Source organism: Physella acuta, unplaced genomic scaffold, assembly GCF_028476545.2.
Source record: "Physella acuta isolate Inbredline_101_S28 unplaced genomic scaffold, ASM2847654v3 ptg000336l, whole genome shotgun sequence".
Classification (NCBI taxonomy): Eukaryota; Metazoa; Mollusca; class Gastropoda; family Physidae; genus Physella; species Physella acuta.
In genome coordinates, this window is record NW_026731855.1 from 185,001 (window position 1) to 197,466 (window position 12,466).

The following is a 12,466-nucleotide window of genomic DNA, read 5'->3' on the forward strand; positions in this document are numbered from 1 at the left end:
TGCATTATGACTCTGCATATACCCAGTACATGACGCATTCACTTTAAATTCCAATGTACCCAAGTAAATCGTTTTGAGGTCAAGGTCAGACCATTTCCAAACCTACGTCAGTCCATAAATCGGATATAAAGATCACAATTAAAAGGGGAAATCATTCCGTTTTGCTTTCATCAGTTGCTGTTCCTTTTAAAGGATGTTCAAAATTTTAAAATGTATATAGATCTTTATGTGGCTTTTTTATATTATTTTAATTTATTTTTTGGTGGAATATCACATGTGTCATACTTATAGATGCCATCACAGATGTCAATGACACTAACAATTGTGTCACATCGGTTAGGAATTAATTAGGTTTTTACTTGCAATGATGATTTAAATAATACAAGTACTATGATAAACAGATATTGCAAAAAAAATTATTATGGTACAGTATACCATTTAATAGAAAATATGAGTGCATATAAGTTTTTTGTCTACCAACAGTGGCGTCACTGTGTTGGGTGTCACTCCATCCCTCCAATAATTATTGTGCATTTTTTGTTTGGTGTCGCCCCTATCTCAATTTTAACTGGATAAAACATTGTTTTGACTGTAATTTTGTTTTAATTACTATTTTCATCGTGGCCTTGCCCCCCCCCCCCCAACTATCAGTTTTTTTTCCTCTATTGCATGTGATGTTGTATGACCGATAGATATTGATCGCCTGTGAATTGATATCTGATGTAGGATAGTACCAATTAGGACGGTACCAATTGGGAAAGTACCAATTATGACAGTACCAATTAGGATGGTACCAATTATGACAGTACCAATTAGGTTAGTACCAATTATGACAGTACCAATTAGAATAGTACCAATTATGACAGTACCAATTAGGATTGTACCAATTATGACAGTACCAATTAGGATAGTACCAATTATGACAGTACCATGTGCAATTATGACAGTACCAATTATGACAGTACCATGTGCAATTATGACAGTACCAATTAGGATGGTACCAATTAGAATAATACCAATTAGAACAGTACCAATTAGGACAGTACTAATTAGGATGGTACCAATTAGAACAGTACCAATCAGGACAGTACTAATTAGGGCAGTACCAATTAGCACAGTACTAATTAGGATGGTACCAATTAGAACAGTACCAATCAGGACAGTACTAATTAGGATGGTACCAATTAGAACAGTAATAATTAGGATGGTACCAAAAAATAGACTACAGTCTTTGACGTTCGTATAATGAACCATCTAGTATTTTGTTTCGCCAGGGTGTGTGTAATCTTTACTTCGGGACAACGTGTGTTATTTGATGATATGTTAAAGAAGGGGGGGGGGGTTAATACTTTCTATACAGGTTACCTGGCTCTGTACTGACGACTTGAAATGAAACTTTACCAACCTTCAAACTTGAATCAATCCATGACATAATGTTTTCATTTAAAAGTGCAATCATTTGACAGACAAAGTGCAATCATTTGACAGACATAGTGCAATCATTAAAGGAAAAAACGTTTCACTTGAAATCATCAACAACTAAATTACGAACTTAAGCGACAATTAGACAGACGCCATTTCGTTTGAACACCGTAGTTCCATAAAAGTTCAATTGAACTTTGAACTTTGATACTCCGTAACAAGATGAATACGAAAATAATGGGTGGGGTGGAGAGAGTGGATAGTCTAGCTAGACCAAGTCTAGATTTCTACCCCCCCCCCCTTCTCCCCGGGGAGAAAAATACCTGAAAGAAACCTTGTTATTATCAAATATCGACATCATGTTTCCCTATCACTGTGGACACTGGGTTTTTTTTAATCGGCTTTTGGTAGTTACTTTATGTTGGAAATTCAGCAACAGTATTACAGTATAGATCTATGCAAGTTACGGTGCAAAAATCAAAAGCCTGCATCTCTGGTAGACAACAGTTACTTCTGTTAGGATTCGAGCAGATGGGATCAACTTCTCCGATAGGAAAAATATGTGAGAGGTGTAGTGTAGTATTGAAAGGGAAATATAGTTGAATCAAGGGAGATAATGCCTTTTTCCAACACGCTCAATCTAAAAATAGCTGGAATGCTCACTCGCAAGGCAGGTGAAATAAAAAGTGTAGCTCTACGGGAACGTGAGGAGGCTAGACGTGTAGGGGGCTTCGTTACATCAGAGTTACAACTTGCCAGCGGATACGCCTACATCACAGCAGACGGTTAATGTTGCCAGATAAATTCAACTGAAATGGGTTTTTCAAATAATCCTAAATTAATGTTCATTTTCTTGGTCGCACAAAATACAGGAAATCGTCGTACTAGCATGCCGGAATTATTTCACCTTTTAGGAAAATTGTTTATAAGCAGTGGTAGTCGGGGAAATACGTCAGGCCAACTCAACTGCATTTATTTAAAAATGAGTATACTGTTAAAACATAGCCGGGAAAGCACAGTTGAAATCCGCCCGTAATAAATAGTTTTTAATATTTTTATATGTTTAAACTTTGGCACTGACAGTGGCTGAGATGTATACTACGAGGTAATTATTTAATACGATTTATTCAGCAATAGTCTGTTTGCCAATATGGCAAGTCATGCCAAAGATATAAATTTATATTTAGCAGTAAGGGGAGGTAAAGTTTTTAAAAAGCAAAAAACATTTTATAATCTCAAATTCATTTTAATGCAACTGAATAAACATTTTCACAGCTGCAAAAAAAAATATTTGACTGTTTGCATTAGTAATTTGAAATATAGACAGCTGTACTGTTGACTAGGGGGGGGGGGGGGGGGGATCAAAAGAAAATTATATTTGAAGAAATTTGGATTTTATTTTTCCAAAGTTTTTGGACACAATAAAAGAGAACTGAAAATGAAAAAGGGTACTGGTCAAGTTTCAAGTGGTCAATTTTTAAAATATAAACTTTTACTTCCATTCTAGATCAGCTAAAACATTCATACACAGAACATTAAACTCCTTTGACTATAATAAACTATTTTATTGCACTATTTTATTATTCTATAAATTAAATCTCAACTAATTAACAACAAACATTAAATAAAACTACATCTAAAATATGAATATAATATATTGCATGTATAATTTTGTGTAATTCATCTCAAAATGTTGTTTATGTAGGCTACTAACATAATAAAAATTTACATCTAAAAATAAAATATGAATATAATTTCATTAGGCCTATATATTTGTATAACTCACAACAAAATAACATTTTTTTTTTTTGCTTTATCAAGTATTTTATGCAACATGCAATTTAAACAGGTAAGTATAAGGGCAATGATGTATCAATAGGCATCAAATACTTTATGTAACAAACAATTTAAATGGGTAAGGGGGGTCGGCGTGGTCGAGTTGGTAAAGCTCATGGTTGCTAAACCGAAAAGTCTCGGGTTCGAACCCTCAGGCAGATGAGGCTCGTTAGCTAGGGACAGCCACTCTTCTAGGAGAGACCTCCAAAATCAAACAACTGCTGCCTTGTAGTTTGTTCTTGGTTGGACAAAGGCTATGGAAGCTAATCCAAAAAGAAAAGCAGGCTGAAATTGGAGTCAATGGCCTCAATGGTGCATAACCAGTCGACATGTATCCTTAATTGTATCCTTAATTGTGTTAGAGGGGGATCCCTTCCAACACTAAAATTAAGAACGAAGAAGAAGAAGAAATGGGTAAGTATTAGGGAAATGATGAATCAAGTGGCATTGTTGGGACCCTGTTGCCCGTGGCAGGTGATGGAAGGTTCTGGAGGAGTTCATTCAATATTACAATTTGGAAAGAGGGGGGGGGGAGAATGATCAGCATTTCCTGACCAAGGGGCTCCCTAAAGACTTAAGCCCTAGAAGGTTTTTAATATAAGCAACAAATTGTTATGATTGTCAATAAACTTCAATAACTATAAAATAAACTTAAATCTGTAACAGATCATTATTTATTTTTTTAATTATGATCCTGTTTTCAAGTTTTTTTATTTTTATCACAGTCAGCAGTGTAAAAAATGTTTTGAATTATAATTATAGAAACTTTTAGTTCAATGAAAAAATGACATTAATAGTAAAAAGAGAACAAAATGTTCATAAAGTAACAATGTCAGCTTAAATATTTGTGTCATCTATGTCATGAGTGTATGTCAATCATAAATCTACAACTTCAACATATTTTATAAATGAGCAACAATAAACCAGAAACAGAATAAATATTCAAAACAATAAGTGTACATACAAATAAATAATTTGGGTGATTAACATTATTTTTTTAATGGGTTTTGTAATGAGGACTCATGCAAGTTTGGACTGTATAACATTATTTTTTAATGGGTTTTGTAATGAGGACTCATGCAAGTTTGGACTGTATAACATTATTTTTTAATGGGTTTTGTAATGAGGACTCATGCAAGTTTGGACTGTATAACATTATTTTTTAATGGGTTTTGTAATGAGGACTCATGCAAGTTTGGACTGTGCTACATTATTTTTTAATGTTTTTTTTAATGAGGACTCAGGCAAGTTTTAAAATGTTATTGTTTGGACTGTATAACATTATTTTTTTAATGGGTTTTGTAATGAGGACTCATGCAAGTTTGGACTGTATAACATTATTTTTTAATGGGTTTTGTAATGAGGACTCATGCAAGTTTGGACTGTGCTACATTATTTTTTAATGTTTTTTTTAATGAGGACTCAGGCAAGTTTTAAAATGTTATTGTTTGGACTGTATAACATCATTCTTTAATGGGGTTTTTTCGATGAGGACTCATACAAAATGCCGTGAAGAGTACCAATGTCATGAACATGGACAAACTGGCAAGTCCTACCAGAGGGAGAAAATAGTAACCAGAGATGTCTACTAAATGTCCTGAAAAAAAAAAACATCCATGGCATTAAATCACCTTAAAAGGGAAAATATGCTTATCTATTTCTGTTCCATGTATGAAAAATATTTATTTATATAGATTATACATTATCATGTTAAGCTTTTGTTTTGACCAAATAGGTTCATCAGATTACAAAAATATATTTTCACTAAAAATTAGCCATTTTATTAACTACTACTCACATGTAGCTTAATTAATAATTTATTTTCTAATTAAAAACTTAAACTAAATTAAACGTGGAATAAAAGTTGAATAAAAAAGCAGAAGGGAAATCTTTGAAATTCAGGCCACATAGCCACATTGCATACCTTAATTGTTAAAAATCAGAAAACAAATTGCAAAGATGCAAACTTAGATATATATATATATATATATATATATATATATATATATATATATATATATATATCAGTATATATATATATATTTTTAATATAAAAAAAACTGTTATATACTGATATATATATATATATATATATATATATATATATATATATATATATATATATATATATATATATATATATCAGTATATATATATATATTTTTAATATAAAAAAACTGTTATATACTGATATATATATATATATATATATATATATATATATATATATATATATATATATATATATATATATATATATATATATATATATCAGTATATAACAGTTTTTTTATATTAAAAATCTCCACACCACACAAATGTACCCTGATCAAGATACTATAGAAAAATGACTTACCTATTGTTATAGGAATAACGAAGTCGAAAAATCCCTCCGCTGTGCAAGTGATGCCCAAGGCTAAAGGATACGAATCACTGTCCACTGTTTTTAGGTCCAAAATACACTTGGGATATATACTAGCCAGAGCTCCAATCCCAGATCCCAAAAGAACCAAACAAGCAACAATCAAACCAAAGTCAGTAACAACGCCCAACATGGCCATAGCCAAACTGGCAAGTCCACCAAACAAGCAAATGATGACAAAGCTATGCAGCCTGGGTGCCAGATTCATCAGGCCTGACACAATCCTACCACACAGATTTGATACTGCTGTGATTAGAATAAACAGGACCCCTGTTGATTCACTGAACCCAATATTTGTAGCCAGGTCCATGAGCAGGACGTAACAAGCCAAGATGCTGCTTAGGGTGACGCCGAGAAAAGCCAAAAACAAAAGAAAAACTGGATCGATCATAAATCTCCATTTGGATGATTTCAGTTCATCTAAATACAGTAAACATCTCATTTTTGTTGTGTTGTTTTTTAGTTCATCACATGATCTCTCATTAGGATTTTCAGAAGATGATGGGTTAGCTTCACAATATTCTTCTTCTGTATCTCTCTTATGATGTGAATCAGATAACAAAGGTGGGTACGAATTAGAAGGATTATCCCCATTTTGTTTACAATCAGATAAGGAAGAGTTACCATTCTTTTGTTTATACTCCAAATCTGAGCTGCTGCTAAGGTGGTGAAGTTCTAAATCTCCATCAACTGGATGACCTTCATCACCCACAGTCACATGATTGTCACATGTCTCCACCTTCTCTTCCAATAGGTTCATGGTACAAGCTTCCTGATTGGTGGATCCCACCAACTTCCTTCTTTTGATGGTTGAGGTCATGGCTAACCCATAGACAAATGTCTGCAGTGTTAAACCACTCAATATAAAAAATGCACCTCTCCAACTGAAACAAAAAAAAAGATTTTTATCATTTCAACAGTTAATTTTAAATATTTTAAATTATATAAAATAAATTGTTGGGCAAAAAATAATAATTTTAACAACAAAAGAATCTCGTTAATTAGAACAAGCTGATTTATCTTTAAGTGCAGTGTAACCCTTTCACAACTAAATCAACCTAGGATAAAAATAGAATTTAAAAAATTAAAAGAGCACAATAGGTCAGAAAATTGTAACAAAATTAATTATGGAGAAAAGTTTTTAAAAATAGCTTCACAATGAAAATGTATCCAATTTTTTTTTTATGATAGTAAGTGTAAAGGCAAGGACATGCAAATTTTTCAGGGCAATGACGTCTTTTTAATTCCCTAAATATTTTATATTATGATAACATTTTTCTTCTATCAGTATTTATGCTTCCTATCTTGATGTACTGTGTGCACCACATCACAATCCTAGACGCAGAAGATGTGAGGATTTCAGAATAAATGCTGTGTGTACAGATCATTTTTCATCAAATGATGGAAAAATATTCAAACTACCTGAACAAATTTAATCAACATAGCCTACATGCATTGATTGATTCAAATAACCTACCTGTAATGGTCAATAAAAAAACTCAATAACCCACCTAAATTGACTGATCCAAATAAACCATCTCTATTTTTTCAATCAACAAAACTCACCTGTATTGACTAGTCAACGAAACCCACCTGTATTGACTAATTAACAAAACCCACCTGTATTGACTAATCAACAAAACACACCTGTATTGACTAATCAACAAAACCCACCTGTGTTGACTAATCAACAAAACCCACCTGTATTGACTAATTAACAAAACACACCTGTATTGACTAATCAACAAAACCCACCTGTATTGACTAATCAACAAAACCCACCTGTATTGACTAGTTAACAAAACCCACCTGTATTGACTAATCAACAAAACTCACCTGTATTGACTAATCAACAAAACCCACCTGTATTGACTAATCAACAAAACCCACCTGTATTGACTAATCAACAAAACCCACCTGTATTGACTAATCAACAAAACCCACCTGTATTGACTAATTAACAAAACCCACCTGTATTGACTAATTAACAAAACCCACCTGTATTGACTAATCAACAAAACCCACCTGTGTTGACTAATCAACAAAACCCACCTGTATTGACTAATTAACAAAACACACCTGTATTGACTAATCAACAAAACACACCTGTATTGACTAATCAACAAAACCCACCTGTATTGACTAATCAACAAAACCCACCTGTGTTGACTAATCAACAAAACCCACCTGTATTGACTAATTAACAAAACCCACCTGTATTGACTAATCAACGAAACCCACCTGTATTGACTAATGAACAAAACCCACCTGTGTTGACTAATTAACAAAACCCACCTGTATTGACTAATCAACAAAACCCACCTGTATTGACTAATTAACAAAAACCCACCTGTATTGACTAATCAACAAAACCCACCTGTATTGACTAATCAACAAAACACACCTGTATTGACTAATTAACAAAACCCACCTGTATTGACTAATCAACAAAACCCACCTGTATTGACTAATTAACAAAACCCACCTGTATTGACTAATCAACAAAACCCACCTGTATTGACTAATTAACAAAACCCACCTGTATTGACTAATCAACAAAACCCACCTGTGTTGACTAATCAACAAAACCCACCTGTATTGACTAATTAACAAAACCCACCTGTATTGACTAATCAACAAAACACACCTGTATTGACTAATTAACAAAACACACCTGTATTGACTAATCAACAAAACCCACCTGTATTGACTAATTAACAAAACCCACCTGTATTGAATAAATTAACAAAACCCACCTGTATTAACTAATTAACAAAACCCACCTGTATTGACTAATCAACAAAACCCACCTGTGTTGACTAATCAACAAAACCCACCTGTATTGACTAATTAACAAAACACACCTGTATTGACTAATCAACAAAACCCACCTGTATTGACTAATCAACGAAACCCACCTGTATTGACTAATGAACAAAACCCACCTGTGTTGACTAATCAACAAAACCCACCTGTATTGACTAATTAACAAAACCCACCTGTATTGACTAATCAACAAAACCCACCTGTATTGACTAATTAACAAAACCCACCTGTATTGACTAATCAACAAAACACACCTGTATTGACTAATTAACGAAACCCACCTGTACTGATTGATGAGCCACCTGTAGAAGTATGGAAAGACCATGTTGAATGTGGCCGCACCAAAGGTACAGATTGAGATGCACAAACTTCTGTACTTGGTGAAGGGTGGGGTGATGCTGGGGATACAGGGCAGCTGCACCAGACAGAACCCGAAGCCTGGGAAACAAGCCATTAGGAGAAATTATGTTTGCTGATAAAAGTATACAGGTTAAGCATGCATGTATACATTTGTTTAAAAGCTTTATCAACTGAACACTGGGTAATGAAATGTATATCAGACATAAGGTGTTATTTCCATGACCCATAAAGAGACAAGTACATTGTCTCATACATACATTTGTTTAAAAGCATTATCAACTGAACACTGGTTAATGAAATGTATATTTACACATAAGGTTTTATTTCCATGACCTGTATAGAGACAAGTACATTGTCTCATACATACATTTGTTTAAAAGCATTATCAACTGAACACTGGTTAATGAAATGTATATTACACATAAGATTTTATTTCCATGAGCTGTATAGAGACAAGTACATTGTCATTGCTAACAGAACATTATACAGGAAGACAAAGGCAGGCTTGACCACGGAACACAAAATGCATCAAGTGTTTCACCACAGGTTTTTTTTAATTAATTACCAACAATAATTTATAAAGGAAGTTTAAATTTTTATTGCTTGACTATTGTTCTTTGGTTTCATACCACTTGTTTTTTAGACCGTACATTTAACCAGAAAATCATTAACCCTTGATTTCATAAACATAAACAAAAATCCTTAACCCTTGATTTTATTAACATAAACACTAAAAAAAAAAAAATCATTAACCCTTCTTATTATGAAAAAACCTCAATCCTTGCTACTGTCAAGATAAAATCTGTAACCCTTCCTATTTTGAATGTAAACATTAACTCCTTAACCATTTGCTATATGTGGTGATATGAAAACAAATATGAATAAGTCAACGTACCTGTGATTACCCCTGTGGACACAGTCATGTACGTGATACTTGTAGCAAAGCAGCTAATCAAAAGACCAGATGTAGCTAGGAATGACCCTACCATACAGGTCAATCTGGCTCCAATTTTGTTCATGAGATACCCAGCAATAACCCCTGCAGTAGTAAGTACCAGCTTTAGTAACATCATGAATATATAACAACATTATGATTATATAACAACATTATGATTATATAACAACATTATGATTATACAACAACATTATGATTATATAACAACATTATGATTATATAACAACATTATGATTATATAACAACATTATGATTATATAACAACATTGTGATTATACAACAACATTATGATTATATAACAACAATATGATTATATAACAACATTATGATTATATAACAACATTATGATTATATAACAACATTATGATTATACAACAACATAAAAGTTTGTATTGAGTTCCCGATAATTCTTTTATAATGGAATTTTCTAGATAAAAAGTTATAATGGTGCAAAGGGTAAAAAATTCACCAATATTACAAGCCAACCCTAACACAAAAACTTGTCTAAACCTTAACATCTTAAATTGATACAATTTTACACTTCAATTCTGTTAAAGGTTGTAAGAGTAATAAAAGGAAAAAATAATCCATTTATATTTTAAATAAGGGACAGTGTGGTTGGGGGGTAGAGCATTCAACATTTGACCAGTACGTCTCTATGTCAATTCTCCGTCTTGACTTGATTCTGCAGGATATCCTTGAGTCTACTCAGTTCTGATGGGTACCTGACTCACATTAAAGAAAGTAAAGGTGGCTAGGCATAGTGCTGACCACACCATACTTTCATGAGGTCAAGAAACATTAACTTTACCTCATCTGCCCTGAAAGGAGAACTTTACATGTATTTTAATTAAGGAAAAAAATTGGTTTCAACCGTCTACGAAACTATTAAATAACAAACCTGCACCAAATATGATGCCAATGCATGTTGAATGGACGGCAGCGGTCCTTGCCCTGGAGACTTGAAAAGAATCATGCCACTCCAGGAACATAACAGACATAGACATGGGGACAGCAATTGCTAAACCAAAGTTTAGTGTGCCACATATCACAAGGACGTACTTTCCAAAAGTTGGCGTCAGTATGTAGCCATCACTAGTTTCCGTGCCCATTTTGAAAGTATTTTTTCTGAAAAAATGTTTTTTTTAGAAAATTACAATACAAAAAAAAAATAACACTCTTTATTCTTTGTGTCATTGTGTTGAAACTATACTCACTAGGCCCTAGGGTCAGGTTTATCAAAACAGGTAATCTTGAGGGCAGGAATTTCTCATGAGGGTAAAGGTTAAAAAAAAAAAGGCCCATACATATCTAATTAATATTAAATAAATAAAAAAACTTTTTAAAAAACCACGTTTTTCTTGTGGACTAAAAAGTAGAAAATAACTATTTACATACATTTGATGACAAAAAACGTGGGTACGTTCACCATCAAATTTCCCGACCCATCTGCCCGACCCACGTTTTTTGTCATCAAATGTATGTAAATAGTTATTTTCTACTTTTTAGTCCACAAGAAAAACGTGGTTTTTTAAAAAGTTTTTTTTAAGTATTTTATTTTCTCCTTTTTAGTCCGTTGCTACACATGAAAAACGTGGTTTTTAAAAAAGTGTTTATAAATACACAGACTAAAAATCTTGAGCGACCAGGATTCGAACCTGGGTTGTCGCGGCCACAACGCGAAGTACTAACAACTATACGATCACGGCCAGCGCGCTCACATCGATTGGGGCCGAAGTAACTGTGTCATTAGGACTCCAGTCTTGTCGGTATCTTTAGAAATCATGTCCTCAATTTTATGGTCCTTGGGGCGTAATTAAATTAAGCTAATTACGGTCACTAATTGCTAGTTTTTTACAAGCTTTTATTTAACTCACTTCCTCTGTCTGTCGTCAGTCTAGACGGAAACGCAGGAGTGAAAATTCGGACAGTTCTACTTGACAGATACGATTCACAGTTGGCACGTGGGTCAAGACATGAAGACAATGCAATCTGAAACTAAATTTGACTTAATCGGATGCCTAATTAATTTTTTATTAATTAATTAAAATTTGGACCGAATTAGTAGGCATGTCTAGCCAACCACACCACACGCGTCATCAATAGCTGCGCCATCACGACCACGTAATGGCTGCGTTCAAAAACCATTGCGCGCCTACTGAACGTGATATTCAGTAGGCGCGCAATGGTTTTTAGTCATGTAACTCTATTGTAGATAAAACATGTAAAGTACTGGAAAAAAAAAATTCATAAAAAACGTTTTAATAACAAGCTTTTATGTAATGATGCACTAAAAAGTAGAAAATAAATTATAGACTACTATTTAAATAACTATAAAGAAAAGCGTGGGTGTCTTCCTTAACATTAGTAAAGGTATCCAATAGATACTAAAGTGACCCACGCTTTTCTTTATAGTTATTTAAATAGTAGTCTATAATTTATTTTCTACTTTTTAGTGCATCATTACATAAAAGCTTGTTATTAAAACGTTTTTTATGAATTTTTTATGATTGCATCTGAAATTGTTAGGCGAAAGTAGCATGCATGCCAAATTTCAGGTCTCTAGAGCAATCAGAAGTGGGCTAATTTTCGATGTCAATTTTAACAACAAACATCCAAACAACCAAACAAACAAACGCGAAGCT

General features: G+C 33.2%; 1 protein-coding gene across 1 annotated transcript; it reads right to left on the reverse strand.

The window, feature by feature from the left end:
- Positions 1-4,671: 4,671 nt before the first annotated feature.
- LOC131940976 (uncharacterized) lies at positions 4,672-11,115 on the reverse strand. Its single transcript, XM_059299922.1, has 6 exons — positions 11,039-11,115; positions 10,723-10,949; positions 9,762-9,905; positions 8,788-8,944; positions 5,615-6,564; positions 4,672-4,855 (listed from the first exon to the last, which is right to left on the reverse strand). Exons 2-6 carry the CDS (start codon positions 10,931-10,933, stop codon positions 4,722-4,724), a joined length of 1,596 nt encoding a protein of 531 aa, XP_059155905.1. The 5' UTR covers positions 10,934-10,949; positions 11,039-11,115; the 3' UTR covers positions 4,672-4,721.
- Between the last annotated feature and the right edge of the window lie 1,351 nt (positions 11,116-12,466).

What these genes read in the sequence shown, in the direction of transcription:
- LOC131940976 (XM_059299922.1), bottom strand. Translation starts at nt 10,933, where the DNA reads ATGGGCACGGAAACTAGTGATGGCTACATACTGACGCCAACTTTTGGA. An exon ending in TGGCATCATATTTGGTGCAG is followed by an intron (nt 9,906 to 10,722) that starts GTTTGTTATTTA and finishes TTACTACTGCAG; the next exon opens with GGGTTATTGCTGGGTATCTC. An exon ending in CGTTATTCCTATAACAATAG is followed by an intron (nt 4,856 to 5,614) that starts GTAAGTCATTTT and finishes TTTTTTTTTCAG; the next exon opens with GACATTTAGTAGACATCTCT.